General features: G+C 37.5%; 2 protein-coding genes across 2 annotated transcripts in view; one reads left to right on the forward strand and one right to left on the reverse strand.

Annotated features, from left to right (window-relative positions):
• The window catches only part of BAIAP2L1 (BAR/IMD domain containing adaptor protein 2 like 1), a 138,027-nt gene extending 130,082 nt beyond the window's left edge, over positions 1–7,945 (forward strand). The window contains exons 13-14 of the mRNA XM_072597819.1: positions 3,230–3,270; positions 5,449–7,945. Of these exons, the coding sequence (XP_072453920.1) occupies positions 3,230–3,270; positions 5,449–5,524 (117 nt within the window). The 3' untranslated portion in view covers positions 5,525–7,945. The remainder of the gene's footprint in view (positions 1–3,229; positions 3,271–5,448) is intronic.
• Positions 7,946–8,524: 579 nt separating this feature from the next.
• BRI3 (brain protein I3) overlaps positions 8,525–23,796 on the reverse strand; it is a 34,173-nt gene continuing 18,901 nt past the window's right edge. The window contains exon 3 of the mRNA XM_072597820.1: positions 8,525–9,015. Within this exon, the coding sequence (XP_072453921.1) occupies positions 8,883–9,015 (133 nt within the window). The 3' untranslated portion in view covers positions 8,525–8,882. The remainder of the gene's footprint in view (positions 9,016–23,796) is intronic.

The raw sequence follows: 23,796 nt of genomic DNA on the forward strand, positions 1-23,796 counted from the left end.
CTAGCTTGCAGAATCTTAAGCATAATCTTGCTGACGTGTGAAATGAGTGCAGTTGTTCAGTAATTTGAACATTCCTTGGCTTTGTCCTTCTTTAAGATTGGGACATAAACTGGTCTTTCCAACCCAGTGGCCACTGTTGAGTTTTCCAAGTTTCCTGGCATATTGCATGTAGCACTTTAACAACATCATCGTTCAGGATTTTAAATAGTTCAGCTGGAATTCCATCATGCGCCTTATTGTTAGCAGTGCTTCCTAAGGCCCATTTGACTTCTAGGATATCTGGCTCTAGATCAGTAACCACAACCTCTTGATTATCAGAGATGTTAAGTTCTTTCTTCTATAACTCTTTTGTGTATTACCGCCACCTCTTCTTACTCTTGTTTCTGTCCCTACCAATTTTTGTCTTTTATCATGCCCATTTTTGCATGAAATTTTCCTTAATTATCTCTAATTTTTTAAGAGTCCTCTTGTCTTTCCCATTCTGCTGTTTTCTTCTGTTTCTTTGCATATTACATTCAAGAAAACCTTCTTATCTCTCATTTCTGTTTTCTGGAATTCAGAACTATAGCCCCTGGTCTAAGACTTGCAGCTAAACAAGATTTTCTCCTCTAGGTTTTTCACTCCATCTTTCCCCACACTCAGGGAAAGTTTATGCAGATTGCAAAGGCTAATCCTGGGAAAGAAAAAAGGCCTAGGTGATGAGAAGGGCTGAGAAATTTCCAGGAAGTCATGTCCAACTTGGGCACCAGCGACTGGCTGCATCCCCTCCCTTTCTGCCCTTCTGCCACATTAGATCATGAAGATAAACAAGCCAAAACTCTTAAGGCCTAGGGCACTATTTCCCCCCCTCTTTACCTTTTACAAGGTGTAATAAGTAAATGCAAGGATGTAAACCTTAAAAAAGTTTGTAGATCTGGAGAGACCAAAAACTGACAAAGAGCCCCAGATTTAGGGAGCAGGTGTCCCCAAAATGGCACAGCCAGAGAGAAAGAGACTGAAAACTAGGAATGTGTGTTACATGCTCAGATTATTCATTGCAGTTTATCTGCATTCAGATGCTTTTTAGGGATGCTTTCAGTTATTTTTGTAGTCATTCTTTACATTCTCTTGGTTTTGCAATATTCACCTTGTATCATTTCATGTCAATCTTGTTTTTCTCTGATTTCTTGCATCACTTCCATAATATTCCACTAGATTCATATATAATCCCCTTATTTTGTAGATAAGAAAATTCAGGTCCAGAGAAATGAAGAAAATTGCATAAGGCCAATTAGCTAAGACTTGAAAATGTACCCAGGACCCACCTGCTGTGGAATTAACACAAATCCTTTCCACTCTGTTGATGTCTTTTCAAAACAGGAAATTTAGTTTTTTTTTCTACCTTCCTAACATCTTATCAAACTATTCCTGAACCTCAGTCATTCCAACTGCTGCTGCAAGTTCTTGAAAAGTCACCATTTTTGTTAGCTTTTTACTTTGATAAGGATCTTTTTTAGGCCACAGAATTTCAACGTACATCTGCAATCACTGAATCTTTTCTGCACCGGAAGAGTCCATGAAGAAAATAGATCAGTTGTCCCCAAATTCTATGGCCCATATAGAATAAAATGTTCATCAGAATCTATGGAAGGAAGGAAAACCACCTCATGAAGGTCTGGCATTCCCCTGGCTGGGGAACCCTGTACCTACCCATGACTATGAGGTGTTCTTTTGATATCAAAGGAAGAAGCCAAGTATCTCCATATTGATTATAGGTTTTTTTAGTGTGTGTGTTCATCCTTCGTTGCCAAAGAAGACCATGCCATCAGAGAAATGATGACATGACTTGCACTTGACTTTGTTTTGGGTGAGGGAGGGCTGTGCAGGTCACCAGCCTCACTTCTCCTCCAGAGCCATCTGAATCCAGTGACCTGATACTCCTCAGGATGACTGGAGATGACCCAGGATGAGGCAATTGGGGTTAAGTGACTTGTCTGAGGTGAGAATTGAACTCAGGTCCTCCTGCACTGGTGCTCTATCCACTGAACCACCTACCTTTAATTAGTCATTATAAACACAGCAGTCTTCAGTCTGGAGCTGTGGTCAGACAGTTTAGTGGATTCCTGCAAAGAACCCCAAAAATTCAATGGTATTTATAGAAAACAAAGGCAGGAGGAGCTAGAGAGTGTACCCCTACTGATTGGTGGATATTTTTGGTTTTGGTTTTCTGCTTAGTAAAGAGCTTGGGAGTTCAGCCAGTGTTATACCCAAACACAAGTTTGTGTATTGATCACATCCCAGTCACATATCGATCACAATATTCTTATTTTGGCTTTCATAGATCATAGCATCTTCAGTTATGAATCAGTGTCTAAGTTACAGTTTAGTAACAGGTCACCATGTCCAACCTTCCACCTTTTAAGTTTCTTATGGTTTTTCACTTAATTACTTTATTTTATGGCTTTTCTACAATTGAGACCCCACGCCTCATCACCCTATTGGAAAAAAATGCTATTTAACTGATTTGAGTGGCCAGAGGAATTTCAAGTCAGAGAGACTTGAGCTCAGATTCCACCTCTGACACTATGTAAACTAGTCAGAAATGGGACTAGTACCTCTAGTACTTGCTTAAAGGTTTGTTTTGAGGCTCAAATAAAATACTGTATATAAATCACCTTGCCAACTCTCAAGTTTTGTATGTCAATTATTATCTTAATTTAAAAATTGCAAATATATCTTGCTCTGAATGTTTGCACCTCAGTAGAAAGGGATATGTTTTAAAACATCTAAAGCTTCTAAAATGTATATGTTTATTTGCATTTAAGGAAAATAATTACAATATTTCTCTTTTTTCAACTCTTAAAATTGTTATGCTTGAATGAGACAAACATTTTTTAGGCATGGCAAATGTGTAGGTTTGTTTTGCTGAACTATACTTGTTAGAAGGATCATATTTTCCCTTTTTATTGGGGGAATGAGAGGTATTAGTGATAGTGGCCACCAAAAGGGGTGTCACTGAAACATCTTTAAAAATGCATAGAACAGAACAGAAGGAAATTCAAGGACAAGTTTCAAACAGTTCCGAAACTAATGTGCTAAATTTTTTTAAAGCAAACTACATATTCTAGAGATTCATGGTTCCATATGTAATCCATTTTCTGTTCTATTTTATATATGAGAATGTTGTGTGTGAAATTCAGAATAAATTTTTAATTGTTATATTAATAACTTTCATCTTCTTTCTTTGCAGAAGCCAGATACAAATGGAATAGCCAAGCCTCCTTTCCTAAGGTATTTAATGTCATCTCAACACTCTAGTCTGCTATTTTCCACTGTGCACACAGGTGCTTTATTTAGTGGTTACAAACTTATACCCCTAGCCCTGCAATTATTACTTACCAGGAGACATACATAAGCGTATGGATGGTTCAATCCAAAGCTATCCTTGCTACTGGAAAAACTCTAAAGCCATTCATGCCATACCAGTGAATTAGTAGCTTTATCCCACTATCAGTGTTGTGTTGCATCCCCCAGTAGGATGAATGAAAACTCCTTCAACACAGGAATTGTTTTGCTTTTGTACTTCACATGGTAATACACTACAAATGTTTTCTAACTGGTGTAACATCAAAGGACAATGGTATCTTACCACCATCAGTCATCTTGACTTTTGGCCTACCACTGGACTACAATGACTCAGGAAGAGAGAGTGGGGCTGAGGACGTTATGCAACTCTGCCTCACTTCTAATCCAAGTCAAGACATCACCCTGTGATACCATTGGTCTTCTTTGAAAATGAAGAACAAACAACATCAATAATATTTTCTAGAGAGAATTTCGTATGAAATTGCATCTTACAACCTCTTCAAAGCAGGGCTACTAAAAGGATTGTTATAGGGAAATTCTACCTATATGGTAGGAACCTAGGAATGGTCCAGGGTTAATGTTAAATGAAGGTACTCTGAATTCTAAGAATACAATGGACAGTTCTGGATTTAGAGTCAGGAAAAATATAATTTCCAGTCCCACCTTGGACACTTTGATATTTAACTGTAAAGAAGTAATTTAACTTTACTAAATCTATTTTATTATCAAAATATCTATAGTATAGATTTTACTGCTAGAGACTTCAGGCAAATCATACTGCTGTGCCTATCCCAAAGCAGCATGGTATAATGGTAGGGTTGACTTTGGAGTTATGAAGACTCAGATTCAAGTCTTGCCTCTGACATCTGCTGATTAACTTTGGGCTTAATCTCATTGCAGTTGTTAATTTGCAGCAGAAGTTCTTAACCTATTGTCTATGAACTTATTTTTAAAATACTGATAACTGAATTTCAGTAGAATTGTTGCCCTTTTTATTCCTATGTATTTTATTTTAGGTATTTAAAAACATTCTGAGAAAGGGGTCCATAACACAAAAAAAGTTAAGAACCCCTTATTTACAGTTACTGATTTATATTGGTGTTTGGAGTTTCCACATATAATTTTATAGAATTATTACATCACAGATCAGGAATGAGTATTTTTTTAAGTTTCTCATAATTAATGGACTCAAAGTACAGAAGGAGACTTATCTTTTGGACATAGCCAATGAAGGGATTTTGCTTGACTATACATGTTACAAAGCTTTGGTTTTGTTTTTAATGGAAAGAGATGGGAGAGATACTTTTTGCTTTAAAAAAATTAAAGTGCCATTAAATGTGCTTTATAAATCCTAGTAAAGTGCTATATACAATACTGGCAGCTATTTTCATCATGGCTGAAAGTATGTGTATAGTTTCATTACACTGCTGGCACAGCAGCATACAATAGAAGATTCTTATGTAAGAAAGAAACAAAGAAGAGACAGCTGGGTGGTGCAGTGGATAGAGCACTGGCCCTAGAGTCAGGAGGACCAGAGTTCAAATCCAGCCTCAAGACACTTGACACTAGCTGTGTGATCCTAGGCAAGTCACTTAACCCCAATTGCCTCACACACCAAAAAAAATCTGAGGGTGAGCTAAAATTAACTAGCTATTTCTTTGTTATTCCTTGTACTAAGATAGACTTTGATACCCACCACTCTCTATCACTGTTTATGAGAGCTTTCCTGGTCTTGCTCTACCACAATTTGCCACTTAGTGAATCTATCCCAAGTATCCTCCAAGATGGCATCTTCATGGGAAACCCACAGAAAAAGAGCAAGATATACTTTTGTTTCATTTGTCTCAAAATAATTTAATCTTAATATTGATGTAAACTGTGGTTTCTTTGGGAAGGTTAAACTTAAGTGCATCACTAGATGTGATAAGATGTACCATTTCAGTTTCCATTACTATACATGCAGAATTCACATTTAAGTGCAAGAGTTAGAAATGTTATTTCTTAAAAGTGAAATATTAGTTCCAATTGGCAGAGCTAACAATCAAACATCTCTGTAACTTTTCTTTGGTAACTGGTTGTCTGGTTTTTTTTCTTGATCCACAGTGGAGAAAATCCTTTTGCTACCGTGAAACTCCGACCAACAGTGACAAATGACAGGTCAGCCCCAATAATTCGATGAACGAATTCGTCAAGGAAGTTAATGCCCATCACTATTTCTCGTGTAACTACATGTTCAATATTATGATTATCTTGTTTAACATTTGCTTTCATTGTATAGGAATGGAATATAACAAGTTTTTCCAGTTTTCAATGAATCTGTTAAATTAAGGAAATCATAATTGCTCTTAAGATTCGAGAGTGAGCTCACTTCTGTCTTTAAGTGAACATAATATATTGTAATAACCACCACAATTAATAACTTAAATATTGTCTTGTTCATTTGTTTGGCCAACCAATAGACTGTTCCATTGATTCTCTTTGGGGGTTGTAGCATTCTGTTTTTTAAATGCATAATTTTATAGAAATAAACAATTGTCTGCTTTCATGCTATCTCTGCATTCAGGTGCAGAAATTGTTCTTTTACTTTAAGGTTAATAAACAAGTGCTATATGAACAATAGCACTGTACTATTTCATGGATTTGCATCATGCAAAGATAAGTTATTTGTGCTGACTTAGATTAAGATACCATTTCAAATTGTAAAGTGTGTTAGGTTTTTTTAATTTAAATTTTTATTTTTTAAAATCAAAGCATACAAACCCTAAATACCCTATAAAGGGGAATTCACCTCCCTTCCCTAATAGTCACACTCAATCTTGGGAGAAATCATCTTTGTCACACATAATTTTTTGAACCATTCTTCCTAAAAAATGACTTGTAAAAACTATTGAATATTGGGTTGTACTCCAGATTCACAAATAAAATTTCAAAATACAATGTAGAAAGCATGTTGGGATTCTTGTACTATACCATGTCAAATAAACCTACAATGGTGCACCAAAAAAAAAACCAAAAACAAAACCTCCCAAAGTTTAAGACTTCTACATAGAGACATTCATTAATCTATCTATTCGACCGGGTCTCCCACCATGAATATACTCAGAGGTTTGAACATTTTAAAAGGGAGGAATATGTTTGCCCCAGATAACTTTTATTAAGAATAGATTACTGCTTTAGTCAGTCTTCAATAATGAGATTATCTTGTGTTGGGTATTACTATGTTTCATCTGAGATAATCATTAGAACCTTCAGAATTCTGTACCTTCAGTTAGTTTCATCTGAAACTCAAAAAGATAAACAGGTATCCCCCCCCCCCCCCCCCATGCAGCCCACAACACTCCTGGGTATGGTCCAAACCAGATTAAAATTTAATTGGGAAATATTTAACAAAGTAAATAAAAATAAGTCAGTATGTCATCATGGTCCATAGGGATCCTTATGTACAGGACACGTATGGGTTTAATTACTATTATACTCATTACCATTTGGATTCGACAGAACTAATGTAAGTAGCCAAAGTCCATTTTTTTCTTCCCTAGTTTCCCAAAGCCAACCAAGTCTCTGGGTACTATTGTGGAATGACAGTCTCCCCTTATGAGTGAGTAGGGAGAGGGGGGAAATAGAGGAAGGGAGACACAGACAGCCAGTCAGCATCAGGAGTAAAACTATTTAAACCTAACCTACTGCCTGCATGTATTGCTACTCACATTTAAGCCAAGCTGTGTCCCTGTTCTTATTTTTTCCAGGTTGCAGAAACACAAATTTAGAAAACACAATGTAACCTTCCTTTTCATAAGTTCAATTATTAGAGGTCAAATATACGTAAAAAATTTCAGTCTGTAGATCAGCTATCCCATGTCTTATATGTGTTTATGAAAAGTCATCCTCCTCTCAACAGCTGTTAAGATCCTGTAGCTCTGGCAACCTGGCTAACTACAGAAAAGCTTATATACATAAAAGCAGCTTCTGGACAGTTAAGCCCATAGCTCTTCTCAAAGAACAGCTCCCCTGGTACTGCCGAATCCAAACAGAAGAACTTCACATTTAAGTTAAGACATAGCCTTAGGACTTCTGTTACCCTGGAATGGAAGCTTTGGTTCTTAGCTGAGCAGTTAACTGTCACATGAATAAGTGATACCGTGGATTGGGGCTTCATGGCTTCCAAGTCTCTGGAAGACATCCATTCTGTACAAGATGGAAGGAAATCCAAGTGCATTTAAAGAAGCAGATCTACCTGTAAAAATATCTAGAAGTTGACCTGCCAAGCACGTACACAAAAGAGAACTGAAAAGTTGGGGGGAGGAGATAGGATGGAATAACAACATGGATCATTTTGTTTCTCCCCTATGCCTACAATCAATCTTAAAAGTATAGCATAATGAGGTAGTGAACTTACTGCTTCCCAGTCTCCTATCTTTGCTATATAGTTTAGAGGAATACCTATGCCTGCCTGTCACCTTTTACCTACCTCACAAGGATGTTGTGAGGAATTTGCTCGTTCTGGATTTTAAAAATCTGTAAAAATTATGTTCTGTGTGAGGTTATATGCCACATAAATTTCAAGATACTTCAATTTAATAAAAAACCCAATTCAAACATTCATTTTTGTTCAGCTGATTTTCTGAGTTACTTTAAAAAACAATTCTGAATGCATGTTATAGAAGCTGTGCTTGGAAATTGGGAATGGGTTCAAATCCTGTCTGCCATTTACTTGCCCAGTGTCACACTAATAGAAACCACCTCTCTGAGCTTCAATTTTCTCATCTGCACAGTGAGAGTGAACTATATATGACTTTTAAGGTTTCTTCTTGTTCTACATCAATGATATAGTCTGTGAAATAAAATGTCTAGCCAGTTACATATATTTTTAAAACCAATGCACATTGTACAATGTAATCAATGTGTTCCAGAAGATACACCTGTGTTATTAAATACTATTAAGCCAGTAGGCTGTTTTAGATAACTGGAATAACTTACTGAAAGATAGTTTTTGTCTTTAGAAAACCAAGCTAAGTAACCAAAGTACTTCTCTTGTACTTTTATATATGTTACACGTATTTCAAAGATAAAGGAATTGAAATTCACTTTTCATAACAAAACATGTCCAGCATTCAGGCTATATTCAGTTTTACCATAGAGTACCGCGCCTGATTTCACAACAATGATTGAAGTCAAAGAGTTGAGGTGAGTTAACTTTATTTTTAAAAAATATACAGAAGTGACAATGTGCAAACATCAAATTAAGCAGAACCAGTTAAAACAGTATGAACCTCATTTATAAAAACAGCATTTCTCAATTTGCACAAAGTGAAAACTGCAAAAAAAGAAGCCCATGTCTTAAATCAGAGTTTTCATTAACCGTGAAAGCAAGTTTGCTTTTTCTCCATATTCTTCAAATCACAAGCCCATGAAACATTGGCTATCCCATCACACTTTACAAAACAGTTCTGATACTTGATCAAATAAAGCTATTATACAAGACATTTACATTAGAAAAAGAAAAGTGGGGATAGGAAAGCTGGGTTTGGTTGTTCCATTTAAAAATAAACTACTCCACAGTTAGGACATTTTTGCCTTCTCAAAGCAAAACAGCAGATAAATCCAATGGGAAACAAGAGAATGGCCAAGAGGATGCCTAGGCAGGTGAAGGATTCTTCCAAAACACCAACTCTGTTGAGAGAAAAAAAAAGTTGTAAGACATTGTAAGACAGTTCGATTTAAGAGTATCATTGGGAACTTGCTATAACTTCTTCCTAGATAAAAATCATTTTACAGATGGAGAAACTAAGGCTCAGGTTTGACTACTTCATCTACTTCTCTTATCTGTCACAGTAAGTGGACATATGGTTTACAATGTAATAGCTACCACATATTCAAAAGAAGCGAAGTAAAAAACATTTAACTAAAGGAGTCTTTATCCATAAGGATAGTTCATTTAGTCCTAAGACAGAATTTCATGTTACTGTAACCATACCATAGACCATAAAAACAATATCTACATAATAGCTATGTTTCAATCAAAAGGAAAACCACCTGAAAAGGTAACAGTGACTTCATAATGGAGGGAGGTGGGTTTAGGGTGAGGACCCACAAATGTTCTTATTCACTGGCCATAAAATTCATCTCATTGCTCTGCATAAACCAAGACCCATAAGAATAGGGAAAAGGCAAGAACTTGGACATAAGGATCAGTTACTATATTCTATGTACTTCAGTACTAAAGTATTCAGTACTAAAATAAAGCTGACCCTTTTGCAAAACCTACGGACTACCCATTAAAATCAAAATGAAACACACTCAGTATTCCACATAGATCACCCCCAAGTTCTACATACAAAAACAATCTTCCTGGGAAGGGAAAGTGAAGAGACTTTTAAAAGAATCTTTCCTTCAAAACAAAGATGCAGTGCTGAGTCATCTATAACTGTAAGCCATGTGGTTTCTTGTGAAGAATTTTACTGTTTCCCATAGTCAAATGTTAAGGCTGCAATCACTACATCTGGAAGGCCAGCTTCACAAGAATGCTTACCTCCGTTTTTAATGAACGTGGTACCCTGAAACTTCCTGCAAGAGTTTCATCTACATAATGAGCAACTGCTTGTGAAGTGACGGAGTTATATACTCAAAAGAGTCACATCTTCCTGTAGGATGAGTAGGTGAATGCCACTAACATTGCAGCTGTTCTCCAAACAGCTTCTGGACAGAGTCAAGCTTAAAAACAATTGTTTAAGTGAGTTCCAAGTTAATTACTATCCAGTAGTGGCCAACCAGACTTTCTGGACGAGGCAACACAAAAGGTAGACAAGGTTTTCTCCCTCCAACAAGACAAGGAGCTAAGAAGAAAACAAAATTAACTGACATCCTCAGTCCCTGAACAAACCACTATGACTTTTACTATGAGAATCTGCTGCAAGAGGAAGAATTAGTTGTGAATTAATAAACAAGAAAGCAAAAAACTGTAAATAAAAATCAACATTAAATCTCTGAATAAATAAATGCTTTGACTACAATTTTACTTCATGTTCATCTTTCCCCTGCCCTTTCCTAATTTAAAACTATTATTACTCACATCTTTACCTGGTCCCCAGTTTATCTGAAATTCCTGACGGAGTCAGGAAACCAGGGTTCTTGTCCCAGGTCAGACCTTGACTATCTTCATGATAGTGGCCCTTCCAGTGTTAAAATGCCATAATTTTGCAAAAGAAATCTCCCTAATCTGGGTCAAAACAAGATAATGGTGACAGCTTCAAGGGCTATTGCAGGGACCCCACTCAGAAAGGGCAGAAAAGCAACCTCATTCTAATCCACTTAGCCTGGATGGAACCTTACAAGAGTTTAAAAAATGCATTATTATATTCCCCTGATTCTTGGGTATAATAAATCTTGTCCTTGAGCCAGAGAAACAGATCATATGCACATCACAGGCTTTCAGAAACATGTCATTTAGCCTTGGTCTCCTCTCCCTTTTGTTCAGCAGTATATGCAGCCTTTCTCTTAAAGGAAAATTTTTTTTAAAAAAAATTTTTTTTTTAAGCCTTTTTATCCCAGAAGGAACAGGTGTAATTTTTTTTGAGCACTTAGTAAGAATAATGTATGCTGCTGTCGATTTCTACATTCCCCAGATTACTTCTGTTCTAACTTAAATGTCAAATGTGCCTAGCTCTCCCCTTCCTCAAAAAACCCTCAATTCATCCATCCATCCATCCCCATCTAGAGTTACATATCTCTCCTCCCTTTTATGGCTAAATTCCTTGTAGGTGCCGTCACTTCCTCTACTTTCACTCTCTTCATAATGCTCTACCATCTGGTTTCCAACCTCATAATTCAACTGAAATTGCTCTCTCAAAAGTTACCAATGATCTCAATCTCTGATGGCTCCTTCTCTATCCTCATCCTTCTTTGCAGTCTTTGACACTGTTGATCACTCTCTCCTTGATATCTCTTCTCTCCAGGTTTTTAGGGCCCTATTCTCTATCCTAGTTCTCTTACTTATCTGACCTCTCCTCAGTCTCCTTCTCCAGATTCTTCATCCAGATCATGCCTGCTAACTGTTGCAGTTTCATGGTGTATTGTGGGGTCATCTCAAAGAATTTAGAGTCAGACCACCTCTAATCCAAGTATAGGTGTTTATTGAGGACTGACGCCCCTCAGGAGCTGGCAAGGTTCTAAGAGGAACCAGCAACTTAGTAAGACAACATAGGCAAATTTATAATGTAATGATGCCGAGAAAAGAAATTATGAATATTAAAGAGGTAGGAGGAGTTTGTTAAGGGATTAGGTAATAGGGGAGGGGTCCCTTCTATGCTTTGGTGGTCAAATATCCTGGTTGTGCTGCTTTCTGATTGGCTAGCTATGTGGTCCTGTTTGATCAAGATGGATAGTTAGGACTGTGGTCCTGCCTTGGGCTAAAACGGATGATGTGATTGTGGTTGAATACAAGGACACACCTGTTCAAATATGTGAATTGGATCTAGAGGCGGTGGCTGTACTGTCTGGGGCCTAAGGTGTGCTTAAAGTAGATTGGTTAAATCAGGACACGCCTGCTGTTCAGTGAGGCCCATAAGGAAGTTAGAATGTTGGAGCTGAGGGGCAGCTTTATTGCTTTTTCATCACTAATCGTGGGTATTCATGTTCAATAAGGTTCTGTCCTAGGGCCTCCTCTTTTCCCTCTATACTATTTCACTAGATGAGCTCATCAGCCTCCAAGGATTTAATTATCTCTCTGCTAATTCTCAAATCTACTTATCCAGACCTAATCTCTCTGCAGACCTCTGGTCTCACATCTCCAACTGCCTATTAGACATTTCAAACTGAATGTCCTATATGTATCTTAAATTCAGCATGTCCAAAATGGAATTCATAATCTTTCCCTCCAAACCCTCTCCCTTTCCAAACTTCTCTGTTACCACTGGGAACACCATCATCCTCCCAGTCACCCACGCTTGAAACCTGGATGTCATCCTTAACTCCTAACTCTCAATCTATCATATATTATATGTTGCAAAATACTACTTTACTTTTCTAACATCCCTCGTCTACTGTGAAACTGCCACCACCCTGGTGCAAGCCCTGATTACCTCACACCTGAACCAATACAGCAGCCTTCTGGTTAGTTCTCATTGCCCCCAAGTCTCTCCTCACTCCAATCTATCCTCACTCATCTGTCAAAATGATCTTCCTAAAGTTCTGACCATGTCACTCACAAACACACCCCTAACTCAATAATTTTCAGTGAATCCAGGGTCAAATATAAAACCCTTTCCTAAGCTAGCTTCACTGCCTGGCCCCCTAGCCCCAACCTTTCTAGGACTCTTCCACCCAGGGAGACAAGCACCTGAATCTCTTGCCTAAGGGTATTTTCATTGGCTGTCTCTCACACACAGAATGCTTTTTTCCCCCTCCATACACCTGCCCCCCACCACAAATATCTCTGTCTCCTGACTTCCCAGCTTCTACAGGAAGCCTTCTTCAATCCTTCCTTTAAAAACAAATGTTAAAAATTGTTTTTACATGTCACTGGAAAAAATAAAATATGAAAAAGAAAAACATTCATTTTTTTAATTGCTTATCTTCTCAAAGAGGGTAGAAGGGAGAAGAAGGGAGAGAATTTGGAACTTAGAATGTTAAAAAAACAAAGTTGAGAAAAAGAGATTGAGCAAAATATAAACCTAGCTTTGAAAACTTTAATAATGGATTAAACATTCCAATAAAATAAAAAGGAATGACAGAGTGAAGAAAAAAATGCTATGCATATCTGAGGGACAATTACTATAAAGCCAGTTCTCTTCCATGGTCATATGTCTAGTGGATAAAGAAAAAATAATTTGTAATACTGAAGAGAATATAAAATGTCATTCTAATTCTCTAGTGATTTAAAGTGCTCAAACCAGCCAAGTTTGTCCATAAATAGCTTCATAGCTTCTACCTTCACACCCAATAGTAAAACTCAATTTGGATTTCATTCAACAAGCATTTATTTATTTAACCCAAATTATGTACAAGGCATAATGCCTATGGTGCAGGGAATACAAAAAATGAACTGTTCCTGCCCTCAAGGAGCTTTCCTACTGGATTTAATTAGTGATCCAGCCTACAATAATGCCAAGCTGAGTAGCCTGCCAACTTGATAAGGATAATTACTAGTGTTTTCTCAAGCCCTGGAGGATAGTGAACTACTGAGGATGATATTCACTTACATCTTTCTACCATAAACCTCTCCTAACAGTAATACCTCAATCTGGAAACTTCCAACTCATTCATTTTTTGAAACATTAACAGCTATAAAAGCAACATGAAAGTCACCATCAAAAAAAAGAATCAAAACAAAACAGCTGGAAAGAAATCTTAGAAAGCATCTAGTTCAAACTCTTCATTTTATAGAGAACCAAACCTTTAGGCTAGTTAATGAGAGGCAGGGTTGGAACCTGCTTTCCTGCCTCCTTCACTACACACACATCTCAGAGCATTTCTCTGAGATGATCAATATGGAAAAGTCACTGGGTCTCAGTCTTCTCATCTGTAAAATGACAAGATAAACTCTAAAATTCCATTGTGTTATATGTATACATGACCCAGATAATTTAAAAGAGAGGTCTGAGAAACCAGAAGAAACTGAAGGTAAAATCCAGGGTCTAGTCACACCTGAAGTAGTCTTTACAAAATCTTTATGGTTAAGCACATACATAATTTAAGGGGCTAGGAAGCCAGACTTCCTTATTTTACCTCAAAAGTCCATGTTAAAAACTCAACATGTCACTATCTACTTGAAGACAAATATGCTACCTCCACATTGTCCTCTCTAAAAGAGGTGTGGGAAAACTGTTCATTCCGCTCTTAAGATTTTCATGTGATTGAGAAAGTGAATGGTTTTAGGCAAAGTCCCACACATTTATCTACTACTAGATAGCTATTTAACAGTTAATGTTTTGAACACCTATACTAAAGATGGATTTCCAATCCTTTAGAAATCTTTTTGATCAAGGTCCTCTAGGGAACAAAGATTTAGAGTACCAATTTATTATCAATTATATAAGCCTTTTACATCATCTCCTTGCTGTTTTCCCCCTCCCCACCTCCCTTTTGGATTATTTTAAAGTTCCTTAATACTTAAGACTGTGTAAAGAAGAAAAAGGGAGAGTGACAGAAAGACAGAATGGATGGTTTTACATTCATGTTGATAGTTTTTTGCTTTCTGTCTTTTTTTTTTTTTGCACTATTTGAATATGGTGATTTTGATGGTGTCCAATATGGGACTCTAGGCTTCTCTTCCCTACTACAAGGTTGATTTGGGGCAAGGATGCGAATGGAGTATGGGATCCCCATCATAGAGAGATTTAGAGATATGGGCTTCCCAGTAGTGGAATTCCTTTTCTGTCTGGGAATGATGATCCAAGGCTTTCCACTTTACTCCTTGAATACCATGTAGACTATGAGGTCTACTACATGAATGCTATCACCATACTCATTGATATACCAGGAAAGGAGCTTGATAAAATGGTCGTTGAGAGCAATACCAAGGCCAGCATCAAAGGCAGAAGAATTTTAAAGTCATAGGAAACAACCTGGTCTTCTGTGTAGCCCAAGATGCTCTTCAAGAGTCCTTCTGATGTTTGCTTCTTCACTTTCTTGTTACTACCATCATATATGGCAGGTTTCTCCAGGCATCAGAACAGATCCACAGCAGATACGGAGAGAGAACACAGTCATACCTGTGAGCTTCCCATTCAGCTTTGGTATGACCTTGCCTTAGCAGCACCAGTGGAAGCAAGAATGATGTTTTGGAAGTATCATGCCTACACCACAGCTTTCCAGAGGGGCCATCTACTGTCTTCTGGGTAGCAATAATGGCATGGACTGTGGTCATGCATGAATCTTTCCACAATGCCAAAGTTGGTCAAAGAAGCCAAGTAGTGGGTAGTACAGAATGCATTACTGCCAATCTTAAGGAAATTATCTTATTTCTCATGGTTCACTCCCATCACTTACATGGGGCATCAACATAATGAGCAGAGATGATGGCCCTCTTGGCTCCACCCTTCAAATGAGCCCTGGTTTTTTCCATGGTGATAAAGACACCAGTGGACTCTACAACATACTCAGTTCCAACATCTCCCCATTTAATACTGGTGGAATTCTGTTCCTAGAAGATGGTAATGGCTTTTCCATTGATCACCAAGCCTTCCATTCTAAGCCTTGACAGTGCTTGAACTTAAAACTTGCTATGGGTGGAATCATAATGGACCATATGAACCATTATACTTGAGATTAAGGTCAATAAAGGGGTCACGAATGGCCACAATGTCTTCACCTGATCGCCAGGCACACAATACAGCCTAGTCCATTGACGCCAACTTTCACCATCTTGTCTCAGGGATTTGACTGCAGCAGTGGATGCTGGCACCAAACTTGGGAGAAGAGCTGAGAGCCTTGGATTTCTTTTCAAACATTTTTCCTGTACAGAAGATTGACTTGACTGTTCCAAATGGATTTTTAATTATCAACAGCGAAAAGGAAAAGAACACTGGATTTCAAGTGACCACTAACAAGTTCTTTTATATGCTAAACCTCAGTTTCTTCTCCAAAAAAGAGAAGGGGGGAGTGATATTCTGATGTCCCATTCTAGAATTGAGTATGGGCAGGTCCCTTCCTAGCTGAAAAAGCTTCAGGTCTGCCATTAGAGGTTATGCTCAAGTCTTACCCTCCAAAGGTGGTTCAAAATCAGAGGTTCCTAATCTTCTGTGTATTGTGGGTCCCTTCTTGGTTGGTCTGGTGAAGCCAAAAGACCTTCCCAGAACAATGCCGCATAAAATTACAATACCAAGATTTCAGAAGAAATCAATTATATTGAAATAAATGTTTTTTCCCATGCAAGTTCACAGATGCCCTCCCAAAAAAAATCTATCCACAGAACACTTAGAAGTCTGTGGATCCCAGGTGAAAAGTCCCTGATCTAGATGGCAATTTGTTTTATTTTTTTGTCTGCTACAATTCACAGAGTCGGTCTACCTAGGGATTACATATATGATAGTTTACCATGCATATTAAAGTATGCATGGATTAGACTCTGTTGGTGGAAATCTGTGTTCTAGTTTTGGCTATCACACTAACCAGCTATGAAGTCATAAGCAAGTCACTAACACTACTAGTCTCAGTTTCCCTATCTGTGAGGCCAAACAACTAGCCTAAGAAAATATAGTTTGTGGCAGAAGCAAAACTCAACCCATGCCTGCTGATCCAAAGTACAATGTTTGCATTTAACACCTCCATTCAACTTTTCCCCAAGTTACTGTGATTTAAGACTTTGAAAGGAATAACTTACAAATGAAAACTCAAGAGTATCAACGCTGGGTTTCAAGTAAAACAGTGCAATAAGGCAACTTCAAAGGTCAAACTCTTCCTTGGGTGGGGAGGGAGAGTTTGGTTAGATAAGCCCAAGAGCAAAAAAGCACTTCTGACAACTCCCTAATTTCAGTTGTGAAATATTGCCTAAGTACAATCTCTGACCGTCTACCATTGCCTACAAAAACCAGTCATTCAGCTGGGTAATAGGGAAGAGAAGGATGTGTAATCTTCCTCTTCAGAACTATTATGAAAACCACATGACAACAAGGTTAGTGACTCAGATTTTCTCTATGTACTATTCTACAGATTTCATAAAGGAAGCTATACATCTGACTGTCCAGTAACAGACCTACTGGTCCAAGCACTAAATTGATAAGGCCAACGAAGGTTTTATGGGCTCGATCCTCAAAGAGGTCAATCATCTTTAGAATCTGTCTCAGAGCAAAAGACATCTTTCAAATGGCCCATGGTTTGGGGGAAGAGATGTAAGGGGTGCTTTTGAGAAGAATGTGACAGTACAAATCTAGCCCCCTCTCACCATCCCATCAGGGAAAATAATGCAAAGAGCACATTCTACAAATGATGACTCAGTAATATCCCCTACAATACAATCTATGTAACAAACCATCACATCATGAGCTCCTTGATAACAGAGACTGTCTTTTGCCTCTTTTTGTATCCTCAGCACTTAGCACAGGGCCTGGCATATGGTAAACACTCAATAACACTTACTAATTGACTCATCCTGTGATTATTCAACATTATGAAAACAAATTCAGCCATGACCTGACAAGAGCCTTAAAAACTTAGTATCATGAGTTGGGTCTCAAATTACAATAGCTTATTTAAAAAAAAAAAATCAGTTTTACGCTAACAGACACAGGAATTACATTCTGGTTTAATGATGTTAAATTTCAACATCATCAATTCACATCAATGCAGTACCTCTTCAGAACAGAAGTTCAAAGTACATATTTATTTAGCAAAGATCCAAGCAAACCAAAAGGTCCACCCTCCCTCCCTTCAACACTCAATCCAGGAAAGGCATCCTCTGCATTAAGTACTCCTTGCCCTTGCCCTACGAGCAAGTTTTAACAAAATGACAATATTTATAACTAGCCAATATGAGATGGAGGATGAAACCTGCTGGGATAGAGGAGACTCACTTTTCTATCGTTTTAAGGTTTACAATAATACAAATGGCCAAGTAATAGCCCAATTTTACAGATGGGGAGATGTAAGACTAATGTTAAGTCACTTCTACAGTTACAAAGCTCCTAAGGATAAAAGCCGGAATTCCAAGCCTATACCTCCTGACTCTAAATCAGGATTCTCTCCTCACTAGATAGAAGCTATGTGGGGCAATCCATAGAACGGGGAGCTGAATCTTTCCTCAGATACTTAATAGCTGTGCAAACCTGGGCAAATCATTTAACCTATGAGCCTCAATTTCTCCATTTGTAAAGTGGGGATAACAGCAGCACATATTTTGTAAAACTGTTGTGAGGATCAAATAAAATAATGAGCTCTACCTACAGAAATATAAGCTTTTTTCCACAGCAAACATTTATCAAGTACCCACTGTCTGCAATGCACTGTTCAAGGCACTAGAAATACAAAAATAAAAATTCCACCAGAAGAGTATAATCCCTCTCTATGTTGTTCCCATTGAGAGAAGCTGCCTTTTCCCAAGCCTCCTCCAGCAAAAAGTCTCAGTTTAATGAAGAAGTGTGATTATGCAAACTGTCTTAGCTAAGATACAATGATTCACAAAGGCCTCCCTGGAAAATACCCCAGGTTGTCTTTAAAAAAAAAAAAACTGCTTAAGACTAATCACTTCAAGTTAAAACTACAAGGATACTTCCCCACAAACTTAGGAGTCCATCATGACTAATTTCAATTAATGTCAGCCATTCCAGTTCTTTACCTAAAAGAGGCCACCAAAAATCAGGGCACAAACTAACCAAAAAAAGGATGGGAGGATGCTAAATCTGGCTCCTTTGTTTTAAGTTCTCCCTGAAGTAGGTTTATAACTTGCATTTTTAAAAATTAACCCACATTTATGGGGGAAAAAAAACCAACCAACACCGTGGTCCAATCCTAACCCAAAAACAGGCTTATAAATTAGATGGCCTACTTTTGTTTTCCCAACATGTTTTGGGATTATTTGAAGTAATCACACATAAAACTCAAACTACACCTAAACTTACTACTTACTAGTCTTACTACTAACTGGCACATATACTACTTCTTCAGTCATTTTTCAATCATGTCTGGTCATGAGACCATTCGGAGTTTTTTTGGCAAAGATACTAGAGTGGTTTGCCATTTCATCTTCAGTTCATTTTACAAATGAAGAAACTGAGGCGAATAGGATTAAGTGACTTGCCCAGGGTCACACAACTAGAAAGTGTCTGAGGCCAGATTTGAGCTCAGGAAGATGAGTCTACCTGACTCCAGGCCCAGCATCCTGTCCACCGTGCCCCATATACCTAAAATTCCCCAAAGAAGCAAGTCGTTATACCACCCACACAAACTCAGATTTGGGGTTTTCCACAGGTTGATTGGGACACTAGCCATGTAATCCAGCAGGATTTCTCTGACAACATCTGAAAACACGTAACACTGACTCAAGCATTTCCTCTGCAGTCTTTACCACAGAATGTGAGTTCCTGGAAGGAAAGGACTCTCTTTTTTTTTCTTCTGTGTATCCCTAGCACCAAACACAATGCTAGAACTGAAAGCAGTACAGGACATCAAAAAGAGATTTGGATTCATAGGACCTGGGTTCAAATCTGCCCTTGTCACTACTTGTGGGGATAAATCATATAAACTCCTTGGGCCTCACCTTCCTCATCTGTACAATGGGAGGGTTAGACAGCCTCTAAGGTCCCTTCTAGCTCTAAATCTGTGAAATGGATCTTAACATCATTTTCCCACTTTTAGTGAGATGCATCACTAATCACACAAATCATTCTGAAATGATATTTCTAAGAGTATGGAAGCTGTATTCAGGGAAAAATTTAACCGGTTTTGTTAAAAGCCAAATCTGTTACAAAAAGTGCAATGGACTGAGAGGTCAAAAGACACTGAGTTCTACTCAGAGTTCCAGGTTCTTCTACCACCGTGCACAAGTCACTTGAGCCCTCCTGGCCTTAGCTCATTAAATATTAAAAGAGGTTGAATCAGATGATCTCTCAGGTTCATTTCAACTTTTAAATTCTATGATGCTATTATCAATCCTCAAGTCAAAAAAATTAATAATCCCCTATAACATCAACATTTTTTTAACTTGAGGACTGATAATAGCATCACAGAATTTTAAAGTTGAAATAAACCTGAGAGACCATCTTCGAAAAAAAAAATTTCCTAATCCCCCATAACTTCAGAAAAGGCTGCTAGATGGTGTAGAGGACACAATACCAGCCCTGGTGGAGTCAGGAGGACCTGAGTTCAAATGTGACCTCAGGCACTAGCTGTGTGAACCTGGGCAAATCACTTCACCCTGTTTGCTTCAGTTTCATCATCTGTAAAATGAGCTGGAAAAATGGCAAACCAATCCTGTACATTTGCCAAGAAAACCCCAAGTGGGGTCATGGACTGAAATGACTCAACAACATAACTTCAGAAACCAAAGAGAAAGATGGGAACAAATGTGCCCAAGATATGTAAGTCCTAAAGCAAAAAGTTAAGTGTTTTGAGCTCTCAGGTCCGATACTATTATAAATTAAAACAAATTCTATAATGGTACTAGTAAACAAGTGGAAAAGTAGACAACTAAAAGAATATGAATTTTGCCATTCAGCATCTAGACAACAAAATTCTTTTGAAAGCAAAGAACAGAATCCCTTTGCCCTCACTCAAATAAATTTGAATTTTGAATAGTGCTCTCTCTAGATAATCAGAATTTTAAAGCTGGAATGGAACTTGGAAACAATTTAGTCCATCCCCTTCTATTATTACCAACTCTTTAACTATAAACCACAGGAGCATGGATTCAAAAGTATCAGGGCATGAAGAATCCCTTTGCCCTGAAGAAGCAACTACTCAGCTCAATCTCAACCTGTTCTTACATGCCTTACTTCTTTGTCCCCCACAAATGCAAGGAGACAAGGTCTAAGTCAAGACAGGGCAAGTTCTAGCTATTTATCCCTTGACTAAGAAGACATTCTTAACATGCAGTTTTTCTTTTAAAAGCTTTCTTAAGAATCTGCTCTGTACTTTTTCCCTTTTCTTAAAAATTTTTTCCCCAAAGTCAAAGGTGTGTTGAGGGGGAAAGGGAAGTGAAGATATTAACTAATTTTTGTATACTTTATTTAATAAAGTACTTTCAATAAATAACAAGGAATTGATACTTATTAACTAAAAATGTTTGGCAAGTATTTCACATGCTTGATATAGATGTGAGTAAAAGGTGAAGGTTCAATTAGAGCATAAACTACTTCTAAAGGGGCAAAATAGTTAGGGTTAAGTGAAGACAATAGGACACCCAAATGTCACTTTAATTTCACCATCTGTCCCTACTTGTCAGCAATGACATGACCAGCATACATTCAATAAACATTTGAGGGTCTATTGCACAGTCAGCTAAAAGAGGTGCACAAATAAATCTGCCCTGGAAGATGAGCCAAAGGACTGGCTAACCCCCTACAAATATTAGCTGCTTCACAAATAAAATTTAGTCAAATTAATTCTCTGAACTAAAGACTCATGATTATGAACTTGTAAGATTCAGCAGGATGAAAAGCAGGGCATAACACACTATGCACTTGCAGTCAACAAGAATATGCAATTAGGAAGGCTTTCCTCAAAGAACTAACCCCTTCCCCACTCCCTCCAGGATGCTGTCCAACTATCTTAAAACAACGACCAACATTCCAATAAGACTATTCCAAAAACTTGACTAGAATAATACCATCACCGCATAATAGACCATCGTAGACGAAAGCATGCCAGGGGCCTTATTGTTAGCTTTACAATTCAATTCCAAACTATCTAAATTGACTCTCCAACAAAAATCTTTTTGCTATAGGAGGTCATCTCAATGTCCATACACACCATACTCATGTACACGTAGTGTTTTAAGTTTTAAACATTAAAACTTTTCTAAGGCTATCTACTACTACAGCACCTTTTTTCCCACGTTAAAATCTCCCCTTCTCCAGTTCCACCTTTTCCATAAAGCTACTACTAGTAGTATCCAAAGTCCTGTTTGATCTAATCTCATCTCAACCCCCACAGTATTTGTGACTCACAGCAAGTCAAAATCTCTCAGTGATCCAATGGAGGCTATAAATTAGAATAGGTACTCATCTGCAGAGATGGTTATTTTTTTCACAAGGAACTCCTTATACCAGTGAAATCAAGGTCCAATACAAAAAACAAAACAAACAAAAACCAGTTAAATCACAGATCCAGTCCAAAAATCAAAAACAAAAAACTTTTTTAAAAAAAAGTTTTTTTAATTACAAAAGAAACTGAGCTGATAAAAGGAAAAAACACTTTAATTTCCTCATCTGTAAAATACAGGGATTATACTTGACCAACACTAACATTCTGTAAGTCTATATCAAGGAGATATATAAATGACAAAATGAACAAATTCAAAGATATGAATGCACTGATGCTGAGTAAAATGACCAGAACCAGGAGAACTATTTTTTTTTACATTAACAATGTAAAGGAAAACAAGTAATCACAGCTGCAGAAGGCTGATGATGAAACATCCCTCCCACTTCGTGGTCTAGAAGTGATGGGGTGCAGGTGCAGAGTAAGACATACATTCCCTCACAGAATCACAACCCAAATGTTCTGCTTGACTAAACTTTCATTACAATGGAAAGCTTGGGGGAGTCAGGAAGGTAAAAAGGAGAAACTGAGGGAAGAGTGGAAGAGGTGGTGATAGTGACGCCAAATTAAGAAAGCAAAGAGCATCAATGAAATATCTTTAAAATACAAAGGAAACCACAATGGGATTCAGAAAGGGTCATGAAGCAAGATGATATCTGTACCAATCATGTTAATGTATACTAAAAGGACTAAATTGTATATAGCTGACTCACAGTTTCATGTGCAATCTCCATTTTCTGACCTTTCTATGTATGGCAATTCCATGTTTGCTGATAATTTTCTCATTCATAATAAAAAAAACTAAGGAGTTATATATACCTGGGTGAAAATTCATGAACTTGAGAAGAAAATGTATGTGGAGACCTTCTGGATGAGATTCTAAGAAAGAAACCAAACTGATACAGTGTGAGAATGTATTACAAATTACCTGCCCTAGTGGAGAAAATAGCTCAGAGATCAAAAATTGAAAGCAGCAAAATATATAAATGATGAGGAACAACTGCTACAAGTCTCATTCTGCTACAAGTGGAAAATCTGACATATTTAACTCTCAGAAAGAAAAGGAAGTGATCAGGGGAAGTGCTCCTTTGGATCGGATTCCAGTCAATAAGGAAGAGCCCGTTGGTAGAATTTAAGTCACACAGAATCTTAGGGGAAAATGGCAATATCATACTAGGGTTTTTGATAAGTAAGGAGGACATTTCTGATCCAATGTCTTAGTCTACCTGAGACTTTAGGAAATTCTAATTTCGAAAAGTTCAGAGAAAAGTTAGGCATGATCATGTGGCTTGAGACTAAACAGTCAAAAATTATCCAAAAATTCACTCAACTGTTATAATACTCCTTGATGAAGATGAGCTAGTATTTGTATATAGCTTTAAGGTTTGCAAAGAGCTTTAAAAATATTTCCTCAGTTGATTCGCACAACAATCTTAGGAAATAGGTGCTATTATTATCCCCATTTTACAGATGAGAAAACTGAGGCAAACAGAGGCTTGCCTGAAGTCACATTGATATTAAATGTCTGAGACAGGATTTAAACTCATGCATTACTGACTCTAGATCCAAAGTTATATATATATATATACACACACACACATATATATAAAGTTATATTTTTATATATACATATATATATAAGTCCCACCTACCTGCCCCCTTGACCCAAGTGATATTCATAAAGATGTCCATCTATCCAAAGATGTCAAAGATAGAAAGAAAGGATTTGGATGTACAAAAATATAACAGAACTTTTATTAT

This window comes from Notamacropus eugenii, chromosome 3 (genome assembly GCF_028372415.1).
Source record: "Notamacropus eugenii isolate mMacEug1 chromosome 3, mMacEug1.pri_v2, whole genome shotgun sequence".
In the NCBI taxonomy this organism is placed as follows: Eukaryota; Metazoa; Chordata; class Mammalia; order Diprotodontia; family Macropodidae; genus Notamacropus; species Notamacropus eugenii.